We start from the raw sequence: 19,017 nt of genomic DNA, 5'->3' as shown, positions 1-19,017 counted from the left end.
AAATACGTTTCACCACTGGATCTGACAGGGGTAAGTACAGTGCTTTTATTGTTTATACATCGTATACAGGTTTCATTTACTACAATATATTTACATTATTAGATCTAATGAATGGTGCATTTGTGGCACATTTATTTTGTCTATGTTCAGAAAATCAGGTTCAATTCACTGACTTTTCCTTTTAAGAAATAAACAACATTATAAATATGATCATCCTCTTTATCTCTAACTGCTCTGCTCCACTGTCACTGACACCTTCACTGGTAACAGCTTCAATGGGCGGCAGGTATCATAAGTGTAAATGTATGGAAACATCTTCTCAGTGAAAGTGTGTGTGAAGGTGTGTATGTGTGTGTTAGTATCAGGATCAGAGAACGACAGTTTTCCTCTGTTGAAGTCCAGATTCACTCTGATCCTCTGGGGCTTCTTCTGATCTGGGAGATTAATGTTTGGACCTGATGGTGAACGAACGGAGCATTTAGTTCTATAGAACTCTGTTACACATGCAGAGTGTTTACGCTGAGTGATTATATATTTTTTACTGAACTGTATTATCCATGATCCAGACCCTACGTTGGCTCCCTTCCTCTGCACAGACTCTGGTAACACACCCAGTCTCCAGCTTGAATTCTCTCCAACCTCGACATCCCAGCTTTGAGTCCCTGAGTTAAAACCCTCAGAGCCCAGGACAGACCAGAAAGAATCAAACCTCTCTGGATTGTCAGGAAGCTGCTGTTTGTCTCCTCGTCTCACACTGGTCAGATCTTCAGACAGGATGAGTTCTGGTTCAGCAGTGTTTGGGTCCAGAACCACAGGACTGTAGGAGACCATGTCCTTCATCTTGTTCCAGATGTTGAAGGTCAGGTTGCCCAGGTGTTTGGCCTGGTCTATCAGAGCTCCTGAGTCCAGCTGTGGATCCTCCAGCAGGGGGCGCTGCTGGACTCTTTCCACTGCAGCCTTGTAGTTGAGCAGGAATGAGACGTCTTCAGCTCTCAGCTCGTCCTCTGTGGCTCTGACTGTGTGTGAAAGAGCTGCTCTCTCTCTGCTCAGAGCCTCCATCTTCTCCTTCATCCTCTGACTCTTCTGCTCCTCTTCCTCCCTCAGTGCAGCCATCCTGGCCTCCTCTTCCTCTTCTAGAAACTGGTGAAGCTTCTTAAACTGCTCCTTAATCTGCCTCTCTGTGTGTCGGGCCTGGACCTTAATGTGTTCTGCTGTTTGATCAAACTTCACTTGAACTTCTTCAAAACCCTTTAACTTCTTCTTTAAGGGCTCCAGAGTTTCCTCAAGTTCCTTCTTGAGGTCTGAAGCAGCTTCATCGATGGGTCTGAATCTGTGGTTTTTGTGTGTTTGTGAATGCAGACAGACGACACACACTGGCTGCTGATGGTCCAGACAGAAGAGTTTGAGTTTCTCAGAGTGCAGACTGCAGAGAGCCTCTGAAGATCTCTGTTGTCTCTCCTCCAAGAAGGCCTCACACAGGTTCTTCAACGCCAGGTTAAGAGGTGGTTCTTCTGTTGAAGATCTTCTGTTACAAACTGGACACCGTCGATCTTGTTCCTCTCTCCACCAGCTCTTCAGACAGTCTTTACAGAAGCTGTGGCTGCAGGTCAGAACAACAGGATCTCTGAAGACCTCCGCACAGATCTGACAGCAGAGATCCTCCTCTGGTCTGGAAGCCATTTAGTCTGTGAGTGAAGCTGAAAACACAGCAGACAGGAAGTAGAGTCAGTCATGGCTCCCCTCCCTCCTCTACTGACTTGACTGAAATTTACTGTGACTCTGAGTCCAGGTTTTAGTCAAACTCACCTTCAGTGTGTGGAGTGTCAGCAGGTTGAAGCAGCAGTGTTGTAGCTGGACTCACTCACAGGAAGTTGTTAGTTTGGTCTGAAGCTGAATCTGATCGTCTCTTCTTCAGTCTGCGTCTCTGGGACTGACGAAGAACCAACTGTTCCCTGGTTTATCTCAGGTGAGTCAGGTGAGGGGGCGGAGCTTCATTAACCATAAACAGTTTCATTGCTGACCTTTGATTCATTGTGAACTTGAATCAAGATAAACCCAGATTTTGAAATATCTTTTTCTGCTATCCTGGCCCCAGTTGTTCAAAAGGTAATGTAATCAGATTTTGGATAATGGATTGGATCAAATCTTGAAAATGGGTTGTTCAAAACTTGAAACAGATTCTGAGATCTGATTAGGTCACGTAATCTAATCCAGGTGGGGGCGTAGCTTTATCAACCATAAACAGGTTGAGTTTCATTGCCGACCTTTGACTTATTGCTGGAAACAGTTGATGCAGCAGCTCTGTTGTTCTTTCTGTTTGTGAACATGAATCAGAAAAGTCAGAATAAATTGTTCCTGACAGATAAATGTGGTGCAATGAATATTAGTCACAGAGATGTGGAGCAGAAACATGAAAACTGTGACAAGAAAATCATCAAGAAAAGAATCAGGACTTCAAACTTGCAGGACTTGAGTAAATGTGTTGTTTGTCTCTGATGAAGTGTTGGACAGAAACCAGAATCAGCTCCTGACCTCTGTGAGAAGCCCTTAGAGTTCAGGCCTTGCACTAAAGCTGTGTGGTTGAGTTGAGACTTACCTATAAACCTACCATCCCACTTTATGATCTGTTTGACTAGGTGTTTGTCCTGCAGAGACAAGTCACTGAGTAAGAACACAAGGGACAAAAGACACATGTTCAATAAAAACTTGATAACAGAGGATCACCAACTTCTGATGTGACCATGAAGTGGGACAAATTTCTTAGGTAAGACAAATACTGAAAAACTTTCTTACAAATTGTCTCAGAATTTTTATTAAAGGTTCACTTTGAGACAAGATACAGTTTCCAACCCGCTCCACAGGACTTTGATGATTGTAGGTGGAGGTAAGGCAGGAGGAAGAGGTGGGTGGGATTTTGGAGGGAGGTGGGGCAACCGCCATTCCGACATCCCACCTTTCCGACATAGGCCTCTAATTGTCTAAATGGCAACATTTAATTTTCTATCAAACGTCCTATCATTCCAACAATTTTTGCCTCCTATGGTTGGAATGGCGGTATTTTTTTCATTTTATAACATACCGCCTTTCCGACAATTCCTTTTAATAGTGTATTTTTTCCCCAAAAGGATTTTGCACTGGTTGGGTTTAGGCAATGATGAAAGGAGTTGGTTAAGTTTAGTAAAAAGACCAAGTAGAGGCTAGACAGGCAGACTAGTCCCTGTCTGCGCTCTGCTGTGTGTGGGTATTCCTCTATCAGCATGTCTTAAAGAAGGGAGTCACCTGTTGAGGAACGCACATTTCCTTATATTAAAGCCTTTTCGGAATGGTGGGACGTTCACATGTCGGAATCGCGGTATGTCGGAATGGTGGTAAGTCTAAATGGTGCGATGTCGAATGTTGGGATGTCGTAATGACAGCATGTAACCTGGAGGGTGATGGAGTTGTTGAATTTGTGTGCTGTGCTGTGTGAAATGCCAGAAAGGTAAGGGTTGCTTTAAGGCACCGACTTAAGAACTTGGCTTTGCAACTCCACTGAGCAAGAGTTGGGTGGCTACAGCAGGTCTTCAGGTGGGTGCCCCCCACCTCGGGGGTGGGGAAGCGGGGGGGCTCTCCTGCCCCTGCTGACCACCACCCAACTCTTAAGACAATCCTTCAGCTGATTGGCTCTGCCACTGCACCTCCTGTATCCAGATCCACCAGGATGCTGTATCACATTTCCTATCAGGCGCCTCCTTACCCCTTCAATCCCCAGCAGTCCAAGGCTCCTCCAGAGTGACTGTCCAGAGAAACCTCTGCAGCCGACCTCCATGGTCGGTTCCAGGCCTTCCATCCGTTCTGCTGACTCTTGAGGATAAGGGTCTGATGTTTCTTGATCTTGTGCCCATGCACCTCCTCCATCCTCTCCTCCCAGGTTACTGTTAATTCAATAAGCACCACCTGTTTGGTGCATCTAGGCCAGAGAACATGACCTCGTCTGAGGCTCGACGGGGATGTTTCCTCTGGGAATTTGAGCCTCTTTTTCAGGTCTACCTGCATCTCCCAGTCGTTTTGCTGAGGCCAGGATCCCCCTGTTCCTTTGTCCTGCTGCTGCAGCGCTTTCACCTGACCTGACAAACTGGAAAAGTGGGACGCATCCAAACGTTGTTTCTGCTTTTTCCGTGCCTGTTTCACACCATCCACCGGCCGAACCAGAATCTTATCATGACGCCATTGGCAGCTTGACTGGCACAATGAGAGGACATGTTCAAGATTTGCAAACTGTCCACAGAGCTTGCACTGGGGACTCTCGGTCACCCCCCATGTGTGGAGGTTTGATGGAGTAGGCAGGAAATCATAGACAGAAGACATCAACAACTTTGCCCAATGTCCTTCCATGCTCAAGATGTCCTGCCAAGTCAGTGACCTTCCCTATAGCCAGAGAAGAAAGGTCTGGCCGGCTCGACTCAGATTCTGAGATCGGAGGGAAAAAATGCCCGGGCTGTTTGGATTTCTTTCAACCAATCACATTTGTTGTGGGCAGTGCCAGCAATGGTGCGCTTACAAATATTGCCAGGGTGTAGGCATTAGCCTCGCTAGCTCACTGAAGACAATGGGCCAAGCTTGGTAAATAAAACTTTTGACGCAGCCGGTCGACAAACAAGCCAGAACGTCCTTCTTGGTTAGCAAACGGCGTAAACATACTCTTGGAATATCTTTACAGTCATATCGAAGTATCTGTAATTCCTGTTGATGTTTCCTTACTCCGAGGGAACTGTGAAAACTGCAACAGGAAGGCGGGACTGTCATGTTCGTGTTCGAAGGATGAGGCCGTGTTGATAGCAAGTAACTTAGTTTAATGTCTCATGTTCTCGACAACATACATGTGGCTCCATGCAGTCTTGCTCTACTCTCTTATATGGTACGGTAAGCTGACTACTAACCAGTACTGCCGCCTAGCGGTCAAACATGTAATAACATCCAATCATAACATCCCCCCTTTTCTAAGGCAAAATGCATTAACATGAATCATCACATTAGCTGTGTCAGTTATTTCAACCATTTCACATTCAGCATAACTCTGCAACACATAAGCAGTATAAACAGTTTATATCAGATTGCATAACTCATATCTAAGCCAACACTAGACCATTTAGAACACATTCACAACATCAATCAATATACATTTTGTTTAACATCTTTAACATGCATATTGAATTTTCTTTGTTTATAAGTTCAGTCTATCAGGCTTTCTGATTTCTCTTGTGGACCTTCTTAACTCAGGTTCGCTTGGAGTAGGTGTGTGAGAGTCAGTGTTACAGTCCATAGCAGGTGTGGGAGTTACCTGAGATTCACCACAGGTTACACTGAGCTCACCAACAGTCCCTTGAGGAGTCTTTAATAGACTGCGACGATTGCGTCTGAGGATTTGTCCATCATCAGTTTTCACCGTGTACGATCGTGGAGCAACTTCTTGCAGGACAGTTGCTTTTGTACTCCATCCATCAGCATCCTCAATCCTGACTGTGTCATTGGTAGTCAGTGGAGGGAGATGCTTGGTTGTTCTGTCATAGAATGACTTTTGCATCATTTTCTGTTGTCGTAGCTTATGTTCAATCTTTGAGTGATTCTTTTGCTTGAATTTGTCGTTTTGATGACTCGGCAACGTTGTTCGTAGCTTCCTCTTCATCAGCAGTTCAGCTGGTGACAGGCCGCACTGAAGAGGTGATGCTCTGTAGCTCAATAAAGCCAGATAGGGATCCGAGTCACTGTCAGCTGCTTTCTTTAGGAGTTGCTTGAGAATGTGAACTCCTTTTTCAGCTTGCCCGTTTGACTGTGCATAGTGTGGGCTTGACGTCACATGCTTGAAATCATATTGCTCTGCAAACTTCTGCCATTCTTTGCTGCTGAAGCAGGGGCCATTGTCGCTCACCACGATGTGTGGGATGCCATGCCTGGCGAAGATAGATTTAGCATGTGTTATGACACAAGTTGATGTTGAGCTTGCTAGTAGCGCCATCTCAGGGAAGTTTGAGTAGTAATCCATTACCACTAAATAGTCTTTACCTCTGAGATGAAACAAGTCCATTCCTACTTTGTGCCATGGTGCTGTTGGCACCTCAGCTACCACCATAGGCTCTTTGCTCTGCTTGTTCCTGTGTTTCTGGCATGTTTCACATTTACTTATAAGTGTTTCAATGTCTTTGTTCAGTCCAGGCCAGAAAACCGTGTCTCTCGCCCTCCTTTTGCACTTTTCGATGCCGAGATGGCCTTCATGTATCCTGTGCAACATGTCCATTCTCAAAGCCCGTGGAATAACAATCCTGCCCTTTTTCAACAGCAGACCATCCACAGTACTAAGCTCACCTCTGACATGGTAAAATTGTGGACATGAACCAGCTGGCCATCCCTCATCCATGTTCTGCATGACATGCTGTAGCTCAGCATCCGTTGCTGTAGCCTCAGCTATTTGTCTTGACTTTGTGTCAGACACAGGCAGTGTAGCCGACACCATGTTCACATGACACTGTATGTCCTCGTCTGTTGCACTCACACTGTCGCCTGTAGTTGCTCTGGATAGGGCATCAGCAAGGACTAGGTGTTTACCTGGAGTATATATCAGTTGATACACTCTTTCCACAAGCCCCAGTTCTTCACAGGCTCTGTCACCAAGAAGTGATTCACGTCCCTCATTCACAACAAAGAAGGATAGGTGGTGCACTTTTCCTTTAACTGTGACACTCAACCTGCATGTGCCCAAACATTTGATTGGCCGCCCATTGTAGTCTTTCAGTCCAGATTCTTTTCTTTTTATTTGTGGCTTATTTTTCATTGCCTTTACATCACACATGCTTATGAGATTTGCTTTTGCACCAGTGTCCAATCTCATGGTGACTACAGTCCCATTTATCATTAGAGGAGCTATCCACTTATCTTCTGTAGTGACATCATTTACATTGTCTGGCTTATTTATTTGTTCACTTTCACAATTTACCATTCCAACAAAGAACGTGTCACTGAGATCAGGCTCGTCTATTAAGTTTACAGTTTTTTCTTTTTTCCACTCTTTCCGTTTGGAGAAGCATTGTTTAGCAAAATGATTCTTGCCTTGGCAAGTGGAGCATTGCTTACCAAACGCTGGACACTGTCTAGGCTTGTGCTGTGAGCCGCAGCGCTTGCAGTTTATCATCACGTCCTCCTGCTGTGCAGGCCGGGTCTGTGTGCGTCGTCTCCGCTGATACGACACTGCTCCAACCACTGCCGCGCTGTCGCTCTGCGCCGAGGCGACTGCAGACATCTCGCTTGAACGTCCTCACGTGCCTTTGGGACAGCTCACTGGCCTGGCAGATCTTAATGGCTCCAGCCAGCGTCAGCTCCATCTCCCGTAGTAGCCTCTCTCTGACCTTTTTATCCTCCACGCCGTAGACAATCTGGTCCCGTATCATGGAGTCCTTTAGCATTGCGAAGTTGCAGGACTGCGCCTTTAGCCGCAAGTCCGTCAGGAAGCTATCGAAGGGCTCATGCTGCCGCTGTGTACGAGACCGAAACACGTACCTCTCGTACGTCTCGTTCTTCTTCGGAGAACAGTGAGTATCAAACTTGCTAAGCACTACATCCAACTTTTCATTATCTTCAGGACTGTCAAACACGAACGTGTTAAATACTTCTATGGCCTGTGGCCCTGCTATTGTTAGCAGCAGCGCTACCTTTCTTGCTTCTGGCTTAGCCTCGAGTCCCGTAGCAGCGACATACAGGTGAAACTGCTGTTTGAAGGTGCGCCAGTTCTCGTCGACATTCCCCGTCAGTTTCAAACTTTCCGGTGGTTTTAAATCCATGTCGCCCATTCGAGTTTACTCCTGGTACCATGTCATGTTCGTGTTCGAAGGATGAGGCCGTGTTGATAGCAAGTAACTTAGTTTAATGTCTCATGTTCTCGACAACATACATGTGGCTCCATGCAGTCTTGCTCTACTCTCTTATATGGTACGGTAAGCTGACTACTAACCAGTACTGCCGCCTAGCGGTCAAACATGTAATAACATCCAATCATAACAGGGACTTCCGCACAGACTAACATCCCACCAATGGCACTGCTGTAGTTCCATGTGAAGTTCTCTATTAAATCGTTGCTAGGATACAGACTAAATATCCTTAGGCACCTTTAATGATATCTGAAGATTTCAATCATGTTCCCTGATGGATTCACTAGGGGAGGTGGTGGAGAAATGCTCACTGAAGATGGTGGAGGCCATTCAGGCCATTCAACGGCTCAGATCATCCACTTCATAACACCTTGATCGACCAAGAAAACAGCGGTGGTAGATGGCTCGTCTCTCTTTGCTGCAGTACAGAAAGATTTATTTCATTATTTAAAAGGATCCCCATTGATGCCAATGGCACAAGCTAGTCTTCCTGGGGTCTGAAGATATAGACGATCTTTACAGCCATTAGGCTTTTTATTTATTCTGCAAATGAGCTGCCAGACAAATGAATTTCCCTTTGGGGATTCATAAAGTAATTTGTAGTCGTATTTGTAGCTTTAATGTGAGCTGATGTTATTTAACTTGATTTTCATTAATGTGAACTTGTACAGACACAGTCAAACTCTTTTAACATGCAGAACATGTCCTGTTATAAACTCATGTAGATTTAGTTATGTTTGTTGTATCTAACGTACGTTTTGTTATTTGTTGTCAAAGATGAAAAGATCAGTAACGTCCAAACTTTAAGGAAACACTTTAACCAAACTCCTTTTGAATAACTGTCCATTCGAGGACCCTGTTGTTCCACCTGTCTTGACTCACTGTAAACGGATTGATGTCACTTCCTGTTTGCTTGATGACATAGTCTCCTCATTAGCATGAATCTGAGCCACTAACCAGTTCAACTTTAAATGGGAGTTCAAGTTTTTCCTGTTTTCTCCCTCACCACCTTCTGACACAGTAAAGAAGGGACCTAACAACCTCCAAGGAACCTGAACAATAATCATTTGTACTTTTCCTGTAATGCCAGTTTGACAGTGGTGATGCCCTCACCAGACATGATTTAGGAGAAGTTTGGTATCATCTTCCACCACATCTGTATCCCTGTCCAGAGGCTGAAGGTCCTTAAATATGATGTTTACATTCAATCTGAAAGATAAAGTTCAATAGACTCAGTTGGGACATTTTCCACTGACTAGAGACAGATTCTTCTTTCAGCACAAACATTCACCCTCAGTCAATTCAATTCAAAGGCTTTATTGACATGAAAGTTAAAAAAACAAAAAAAAAACAATCTTGCAATAAGCATTAATACTAAAGAAGAAAAACAACAACACAAATATAGCAATAAACCATAGAAATATGAATATCATGGACAGCATTGGGGTTATGGAGCATCAGTTACTCATTATGTGGAGCTAACAGAGTTGTGTAGATAAGTAGGAGCCACAACATGCAGTCTGGAGAAGGACAACCTTCAAACTTGAGATAGCTGGAGCAGTTTGTTTGTCTTTATCTCTTACTGTGCGTTCACACCAAAAGCTTCCAAAGCGTCAAAAACGCTCGAGGGTGGGCGTCAGACAAGACAGCTCCCAAAACGGCAAATATTTTCAGCCGCTTTGGCCGCTCGTCACGTGACTGACGTCAAAGTTCGATCGCGCTGGTCACTGGGGAGCCGAAATACAAAAAAAAGAAAAAAAAGGCAGCCGACGAACATCTCTATTCTGACAGGCTGCCGCCGGTTGCCGCTTAACCGCGTCATAGCTCATTACCCTAAAGTTAACCACGGCTCAACTTCTCATCTGGTGACGCTTTGGACGCTTTGGAAGCGCGGCGACGCCTGTTGACGCTTTGGACGCTCAGTGTCGCCGGGCTCTCATTGAAAATGAATTGACTTCCGGCGTTTTTGACGCTTTGGAAGCTTTTGGTGTGAACGCACAGTTACTGCTCTTCTTCACTGTCACTGACACATTCGCTGGTAACAGCTTTAATGGGAGGCTGTCACAAGTGTAAATGAATGGAAACATCTTCTCAGTGAAAGTGTGTGTGAAGGTGTGTATGTGTGTGTTAGTATCAGGATCAGAGAACGACAGTTTTCCTCTGTTTAAGTCCAGATTCACCCTGATCCTCTGGTGCTTCTTCTTCTGCACTGGGAGATCAATGAAGAGAGCTGATGGTGAATGTGCTGAGTATTCATCTCCATACAACTGTATTCTCCATAATTCAGACCCAATGTTGATTCCCTTCCTCACCACAGACTCTGTTAACACACCCAGTCTCCAGTCTGTATTGTCTCCAACCTGGACATCCCAGCTGTGAGTCCCTGAGGTAAAACCCTCAGAGCCCAGGACAGACCAGAAAAAATCAAATCTCTCTGGATTGTCAGGAAGCTGCTGTTCATCTCCACCACTCACACTGGTCAGATATTCAGACAGGATGAGTCCTGGATGAGCAGTGTTTGGGTCCAGAACCACAGGACTGTAGGAGACCACGTCCTTCATCTTGTTCCAGATGTTGAAGGTCAGGTTGCCCAGGTGTTTGGCCTGGTCTATCAGAGTTCCTACTTGCAGATGTGGACCCCTCAGCAGGAGACGCTGCTGGAGCTTTCCAACTGCAGCCTTGTAGTTGAGCAGAAATGAGATGTCTTCAGCTCTCAGCGCGTCCTCTGTGGCTCTGAGTGTGTCTGAAAGAGCTGCTATGTCTCTGCTCAGAACTATCATCTTCCCCTTCATCATCTGACTCTTCAGATCCTCTTCCTCCCTCAGTGCAGCCACCCTGGCCTTCTCTTCTTCTTCTAGAAACTGGTGAAGCTTCTTAAACTGCTCCTTAATCTGCCTCTCTGTGTGTTGGGCCTGGACCTTAATGTGTTCTGCTGTTTGACCAAACTTCACTTGAACGTCTTCAAAACGCTTTATCTTCTTCTTTAAAGGTTCCAGAGTTTCCTCAAATTCCTTCTTGAGGTCTGAAGCAGCTTCATCGATGGGTCTGATTCTGTCGTTGGCGTGTCTTCTTGAATCTCTGCAGACGAGACACACTGGCTGCCCATGGTCCAGACAGAAGAGTTTGAGTTTCTCAGAGTGCAGACTGCAGAGAGCCTCTGGAGATCTCTGTTCTCTCTTCTGTAAGAAGCTCTCACACAGGTTCTTTATCACCAGACTAACAGGTGGTTCATCTCTTGAAGACCTTCTCCTACAAACTGGACACAGTCGATCTTGTTTCTCCTTCCACCAGCTCTTCAGACAGTCTTTACAGAAGCTGTGGCTGCAGGTCAGAACAACAGGATCTCTGAAGACCTCGGTACAGACCGGACAGCAGAGATCCTCCTCTGGTCCGGAAGCCATTTAGTCTGTGAGTGAAGCTGAAAACACAGCAGACAGGAAGTACAGTCAGTCATGGCAGACAGAAACAGACAGAAAAAGGGTGATTTTCTGCCTCTACGTTGGTCTCACATTTTGGCTTAAAGCAGCACACCGTGGTCGTCATAAGGACTTACTGAATGCTTTGATATGACATTGGCATTTCTATAGTAAATATTTTGGACACACTTGCAAGTTATAAACATGGGTCCCTTCTGCTTCTCTCAGAAAATCTTTGTATTAGAGTCAGTGAGGAGAGACATCGCCGCAGTTACTCATACTCGTGTGTAGACTGTAATTTCTGGCCGGGAGGAGCGTGGAAAGAGAAACGTTTAAGACAATTTCAGGCAACTTCTCTCAGAGCGCACTCACACAGGGGTTTCGTACCGTGCCCAAGCACGTTTGCCCCGTAAAGTCCGGATTCCATCGCCAGTGTGAGTGCAGATGTCCCGTGCTTGAGTACGGTACACTTCCCTGGCCCGGTACGGTTGGGAGAGGTGTGCTTGGGCACGGTGGGAACTGCCCATTGGTCCGACCTCCCATTGGTTCGACCTAGCGTTACTCCGACAAAATCAACCACAAGTCGGACCAATACGAGGTCGAACCAATGGGTGGTCCCGTTAGTTCGAACTGTCATCGCTACTTTCTGACAAGCTCTTCCATTGATAGGAGCATGCAGCTTTCTCTCTCTCTCTCTCTCTCTCTCTCTCAAAATAACGAGAATTACTGAAAGAGAGAGAGCTCTCAGAAACACACAGAAACGCACATCACACACACGCGGCCCAGAAAGGAGCCAGATCATGTCAGATCGCGCACAACCATCATAAATGCTGATCAAGATGTGTAAACTGATAATCAAAGCCCCCCCTCCCAGAATACAGAGTAAAAGAACTACACTTTTTTTTTTAACTCTCATTACTCCGATTGTCGGACCAATGGGAGTTCGAACCAATGGGAGGTCGGACGAATGGGAGGTCGGACCAGTGCCATGGACCCGGGCACGGTATACTTGGTCATGCAAGTCCGCAACACGCTTCGGGTTCGTTCACCATCACATTTCTGCAACTGTCACTTATTGATTAATGATTACGTTGCGCCATGCCGTATGTAAACATCACTAGCTAACATCGCTTTGACTGGTCAAACAGTTAAAAGGCGCCGTTGTTTCTGCAGGTTAAGCGCGCATCCGCCATGTTGGTAAGATATCAACGTATACATGTCGGAGGCAACCGTGCTTGAGCATGCTTGGATTCAAGGTAGTGTGAGTGCGGGCCAGTGGGGGGCATTCGTGCTTCAGCACGGTACGGAACAACTGGCCCTAGTGTGAGTGCGCCTTTAGGCCCTGTCCCAATTCTCCCCCCTTAAAACTTCCACTTGGTTTTGAGTGCCCTCAACCGTAAATTCCCCTCGTTGAGGGAAAGTGGCTGGAAATCTTTCCCTATGGAAATGGGACACCACTAGTGTAGTGAACGTAGCGAACGTGATAACATACGTCACATACAATTATACCGGTGGAGCGTGCTACTATTTTCATTCAGGAAAAATGCCGGCGGTTCCAGCTGTTGTGTTGCCTGTTGCGTTGGCTGTGTTTGTTTCTCAGTCTAAACAATTTTTGTAATTAGTCATGGTTATCATAGATTAGCCAGGCTAACGGTTAGCTACCTGTTTAACTTTAATAACTCAGTGACTCAACAAACGGTCCATGAAAAAATATTTTCTCCAGCGGATATCTTAGTTACAGCATGACTGAGCTAACAGGAGTAGTTTCATGTCGTGTCCGACAACGGGAGGGTTTTAACAGCTGACGTCCTGATGCTACCACCATTAGCTTTGCTGCCGCCGTTAGCTTAGCTACCGGTTAGCTTTGCTGCTGCCGTTAGCTTAGCTACCGCCGTTAGCTTTGCTGCTGCCGTTAGCTGCAGCTACTGATGCGACACCGTGATTCCCCAAATAAATACCACACATAGCGACACAAAACACACACACAGAAATAGTAATGTTTCTTCAAGCATTTCAGAGTTGTCTAAACGGCGATCGAGCGTGACAACGGATAATTTCATCTTCCACTTCGTTTTAAGCCCGCATCGGACCTCACTACATTTTGAGGGCTGATTTTAAGGGCAAAATCGCACTTCCCCTTGCTCCCTAGAGTAATGGGACACCCTACCCCTACACGTGAACGCGCAAAATATAGGGTTACGGAAAATATTTAGGGCTAGGGGGAGAATTGGGACAGGCGCTTACTCTACACACCCACTATAATCTCAAAATGTCTCCAAAAATGATCATGCTCATTGAACAGTGATTGATAAAGAACTGTAACACCTACTGAAACATGGATCAATACACCAATATACAAGACTTGTGTCTACAATCTAAAGTTTAAATTGAGTTTCTAGGTGAAAGTATGCAGGAGCAGTAGACTTTTTGCCCCCAATGCAAAATTTGGCGCAGTGCCTCGGTGTGTGTGCCCCGTGGCCCTAAATGCAACAGCGACGGTAATAAACAAATCAATCTGGTCAACAAGACATTTAGAACGTGCTCAAATCAGCATGACAGCACGCCTAAACTCATCACTAAACATATTAGGCCTAACTCCTCCATCTTCCCAGCAAACATTTCCTCGACCTGGGTCGAGATGGAGACGTCCAATCTACGTCGCGTCACGTCGTGACCTTAATTCGACAGTTTTTCAACATGATAAAATACCATCTGAGTAAATATGACATACATAATGAGTCATTTTAGATCGGATTAATTGGTTAAATACTGCCAGCAAACATTTTCTCAATCCGCGTCCAGATGACGACATCCATCAGACGTTGCGTTACGACGTGACTTTATTTAGACTTTTTTTCGACATGATAACATAAGGGGGGATACGATCTCACATAACACATATTTAACCAAAAAAACACTGCCAAGAATGATTTCCTCTATCTACTGCTGTCTAGTGCTGTGTGGGGATGAAGACATCCAGTCAACGTCCAGTCATGTCAGGACGTAGATTCCACCTCTGATTAACGTTGGGCAGGCGGGTTGATATGACGTCTATCTGAGGGGTGAGATGACCGGCGGATGACGACGTCATTTCAACGGCGTTTAGACGGCATCGGTTTACGTTGTTAAAAACTATTCAAAATGATGGAAATATGTTTGTGAATGGGAGAAAACAATGTAGTACCATCAAGTGTATTGGCGGGGTGGGCTTAAATGTTTGTTATTCTAGCATCCATCAAGGAACTATTTTCCTCGCGTAGTGAACGCACCTGGTTTCAGCTGCGGTGCGGCGGCGGAAGAAGTTTTGAGTCGGCGAGGAGAAGACACAGACGCGTGTGAAAGGTGAGCTTCGAAAAATAGTGTAATTTAAAATGAAAATGTGCTTGGTAAGACATTATACGTTCATGAGTTACATGTTAAAGTTCTGATTTTGTTGCTGCATCGTGTAATGTTACAGATATCTGCTGCATGTTATTCGTAACCGAGCGGCGGCTAACAGTAAGCTAGCAGGCGAAATAGCAAGGCCTACCCTGATACATCGAGTGTAGCATCGATGTTAAACCGAGTGTGTGAGTTCAATGATCATACATCATCTCCAAAGAGTGTATTTTTATTGTAGCTCCGAAAGCATGGAGTGGCAGACTTACTTTTAGCCTAGCAGGCATAAACAACTGAACCCAAACATCCACAAATACACACAGGTGGCGCGACCCCTACTGGGCACAACAGGGATCATCATGAATGATCTACATTTTCCCTTTGTACTTCCTTCCTTGACCCAGGTGGACAACAGGATGGTTAAAGAGGAACTCTTAAGGATTCCATCCTCAAACCTGCTCCATGTGTCCCTTAGCTCCAGAGTCCTAATGCTGGTTAAATCAATGACTTGTAACTAATGCCTATAGGCTTTATAAGGAACCATCAGAAGATTCAGGCTACTGTGTGGGTCTAAGAAGTGGTTATGTCATTACTCTTTCAAATCCCAGGACAAAGTCTTACTGTAATTTATAAAGTGCATTTTACATCTGTGCTCTATAATTTTTTTTCTTGTGTCCTCTCTCCAGCTGCTGTGAAAAGATGGAGCATTAAGGCCACAGATGTGGAAATAGAGAATGCAATGATGAATCATCTAAAGCATGCGCCAGCCAGAAGCGGGGGGAAGGAGCAGATCCTCGTCGCTGACTGTTAAGCCTCCTTGGCTATGACCTGACTTTACAAAAAAAAAATTGTTCTCTAATAAATATATTTGTTTTACTTGTTTATATGTTTTCAATACAACCAGTTGAATAGATCTTGTCCTGAATGCTTTCCTTTTATTATTCTACCTGCATGCACCACTTGTATTTTACAGTATAGACTAGGTGAACATCACAAGGATATTTTAAACCTTCAGGTTTATTTGCTATCAAAGTTTCCGTCAGGTTCACTTTTCCAAAAATGCTGATGTGATTTGATGTCTTTGACTTTTTGAAGTCAATGCAGCTTGAGATTTTTTTTTTTTGCTAAAATTGAGAAGTTTGTTCAAGTATGTGTAGATTAGAGCATTGAGAATTACACATAGGATATGCAGCACAAGATCTGTGCTTTTCATAGAATTTCTAGATATGATAATGCCAGTTATAGACACCTTTTGAAATGCAATACATTACATGTGTAGACAAAAAGGTTGAAAGGTAAGCTATATTGCAATTCGAAACGACAAAAGTTGAAATGTTGATGTAAAAATTATGCCGTCTAATAGCCGTCGAAAAGACGTCGGTCATGGCACCGACGTCAGGAAAACTTTCATTTAAGCACCTCAAATAGACGTAAAATCAACCTGTTAGATCGACGTTAATTAGACGTGAGATAGACGTCATGAAGTAGCCTGCTCTGTGAGACGTTGATAAGTCGTCTAAACGACGTTGAAACAACGTAAAATGATGCCGTCTATTAGCCGTCGAAATGACGTCGGTCATAACATCGACGTCAGAAAAACTTTCATTTGAGCACCTCAGATCGACGTCGAATCAACCTGCCTGACTGACGTTAATTAGACGTGAAATAGACGTCAAAATGTTTGCTGGGCTTGTTTTATCCATCTCCATGGTAACCCTCCATGGATTCTTATTTTTATGAAACGTTATACAGTCGTGAAAATAAATCACAAACTAAATCAACCTCCTGTAGAGTGCTCCTTTCAGATGCCAAACCCACATTTTAGAACAATTAAATAACCATTTTTTTGTGAATATGCTGTAAACTGCCCCGTTTTAACCGAGAGGCTTAGTTGATATTAGTTAATATTTAGTTGGATAAAACGAAAGATACCTAGGCTATATGTTTCTCTCTCTCTCTCTCTCTCTGTGCTACTTTTGGGCTTTTAAATAATCTGGAGTAATGGAAATGTTTTGCTTTCCCCATCAGCTGTGTCGGCGACGCAGTATTGATTTAGTTTGGGAAAGTCCGAGACAGTGATAGAAAATCCTTTCTGTTGCTAGGTCGTTACTAAGGGCCGGGTTATTTGTTGTAGAGGTAAACTAGGTGCCATTACACATAGGAGTCTACTGACGTGACCGATTGTGTTTCAGGTGTTAGTCGGACCCCATGTATTCCCATGGAAACGGGAAGCACACTCGCAAAAAAAACCTTTCAAATTTGAGAGCAAATTGTCCATCAAAATGAATACTATATTTTGATGATAGGCTACATTTTATTTTGTTGTTAACAGTTGTATAATCGAATCAAATCCATGTTCCTTCCTGGTGTTTGTCAGGACTCTGGCTGCAGCGATATCTTCTCTGAGTCCAGGTTTTAGTCAAACTCACCTTCAGTGTGTGGAGTGTCAGCAGGTTGAAGCAGCAGCGTTGTGTTAGTTTGGTCTGAAGCTGAATCTGATCGTCTCTGGGACTGATGCATGAATGGAGCAGCAGTTTCCGGGTTGAGCCATGTGCGTCATCAGAGGGGGCGGGGTTTATTCTTCTTCCTCCTCTTTGGCGGGTGGCAACCATTGCAACAGTGCATTACCGCCACCTACTGTGCTGGAGTGTGACCCAGAGTCACCTATTCCCAATATATGTATATCCCTAATGGTACGCATTATGACGCCAATGGGGAAGAAAATGTTTGGAGTGTTTTTATGTCTCAAAATAGACTAAATAAACATAATCTAAAGAAATTTTTAAAAATTGTTTATTTTTGGAAGTTTTGGGGATTTTTTGCCTGTAGGCAACATTGTACTATTACGGTTCATCATCTACTGTATTAGAAACACCAGTCACTGGCCTCATCCTCATCCCAATTCTCATTCTCATCTTCCTCATCATCATCATAATAGCCTGATGTTTACTTTACTGCATCCAAAATCAAATTTATTAAGGATAAAAAACAATTATGATAAATGATATGATTTTGAACATTATATTTTACACCTAAACACACACTACCATAATCTCATAATGCAATATTGATTCCATAATGGTCCACTGTTGCCTCAAGGCAACATTGCAATTTTCTATAATGGTGCGTTGTTGCCTTCGGGCAACAGGTTCATTTTAACAAGTTTCCATTATTTAATAAGTAAATAAATTGCATGGAACTATTAAAAATTAAACTTTACTAATCTATTAGTGTAAATATTTTTTTCCAGATGAAAAAGGGCCAGGAAGTTACTGTATGTTTTCAGACCGTTTTAGTGGAGCGAAATGGCAAACCTGTTTCCTTTGAAAAAGTCTGTAAAAAAGTGTTTCAGTGTGGCTTCCTGAAAGTCATGTGATATATTAAAGCATTGTTATTGGTTCTCTAGGGTCTCTTCTCTTTTTTTAAAGTATTACAGCATTAAATGGGATGAATTGTGGAGATGTGACAGGCCAAAAAGTGGTATGTTGCCTGAGGGCAACATGGTACCATAGAGGGATATATATATATATGATAATGATAATAACAATCTTTGTAGCAGACCCTTGGTTCCCAAAGAATGGAGGCGGAGAGTTCCATACGGGTGCATAAGTTTATTGCCGTCAATGTAGCACCGTGAAAACTATGAAATAGAGAAATATACAAAAAAAAAAAAAAAACACACAAGAAGAAAAGGTTACACATTAGGCAAGGCAAGGCAAGGCATCTTTATTTATATAGCGCATTTCATACCAAGGCAACTCAATGTGCTTTACATAAAGACAAAACATTAAAAAAAAAAAAAAAAAAAGAGAGAGAAGCATAAAACAGAATAAAAACAAACAAACACTAAGTGCAGAGTTCAAAGCAAGAGCAAATAAAAGAAAATAGATAAAGTTTAAAGTTCTTCATAAAACAGAATAAAAACAAACACAGCAAATAAAAGAAAATAGATCTCAGCTATAAGCACGTGAAAAGAGAAATGTTTTTAACCTGGATTTAAAGGTAATTAAACAATTTCCCCAACACAGATTCAAAATGCGCCAAACGTATTACTATCCAAAAAAACAAACAAACAAAAAAAAACCTACATTTTATTGAACCATTACAATATTACTAAAACCTGATTAAGGAATTAAAATATAATGTGAGCGGCATCACCCAAAACAAAAAAATAAAACAAGACATCAAAAAATAAAGTAATAGCCCAAAATTGACATAGCCCTTGTTCCACAAACCAAGGGAGCTAATGCAGGATGGAGGGTGCCGTCTCTAATGTCTGTCCCCTAATTACAATAAAACAATATCAAACTATGAGGAGACCAGTG

The 19,017-nt window shown here is 43.7% G+C and overlaps 2 protein-coding genes across 2 annotated transcripts; both read right to left on the bottom strand.

The window, feature by feature from the left end:
• Nucleotides 1-404: 404 nt before the first annotated feature.
• On the bottom strand, nucleotides 405-1,935 carry LOC146963201 (E3 ubiquitin-protein ligase TRIM35-like). The gene is made up of 3 exons (XM_085767937.1): nucleotides 1,807-1,935; nucleotides 574-1,697; nucleotides 405-455 (listed from the first exon to the last, which is right to left on the bottom strand). The coding sequence occupies exons 2-3, from the start codon at nucleotides 1,678-1,680 to the stop codon at nucleotides 405-407; spliced, it is 1,158 nt and encodes a 385-aa protein (XP_085624063.1). The 5' UTR covers nucleotides 1,681-1,697; nucleotides 1,807-1,935.
• A 7,549-nt stretch (nucleotides 1,936-9,484) lies between these two features.
• On the bottom strand, nucleotides 9,485-17,206 carry LOC146963200 (E3 ubiquitin-protein ligase TRIM39-like). The gene is made up of 2 exons (XM_085767677.1): nucleotides 17,122-17,206; nucleotides 9,485-11,316 (listed from the first exon to the last, which is right to left on the bottom strand). The coding sequence occupies exon 2, from the start codon at nucleotides 11,297-11,299 to the stop codon at nucleotides 9,818-9,820; it is 1,482 nt and encodes a 493-aa protein (XP_085623803.1). The 5' UTR covers nucleotides 11,300-11,316; nucleotides 17,122-17,206; the 3' UTR covers nucleotides 9,485-9,817.
• Nucleotides 17,207-19,017: the final 1,811 nt, after the last annotated feature.

Source organism: Trachurus japonicus, chromosome 22, assembly GCF_045865225.1.
Source record: "Trachurus japonicus isolate A0001 chromosome 22, Traja_1.0".
NCBI lineage: Eukaryota > Metazoa > Chordata > Actinopteri > Carangiformes > Carangidae > Trachurus > Trachurus japonicus.
This window is presented reverse-complemented; position numbering and strand designations above follow the sequence as displayed.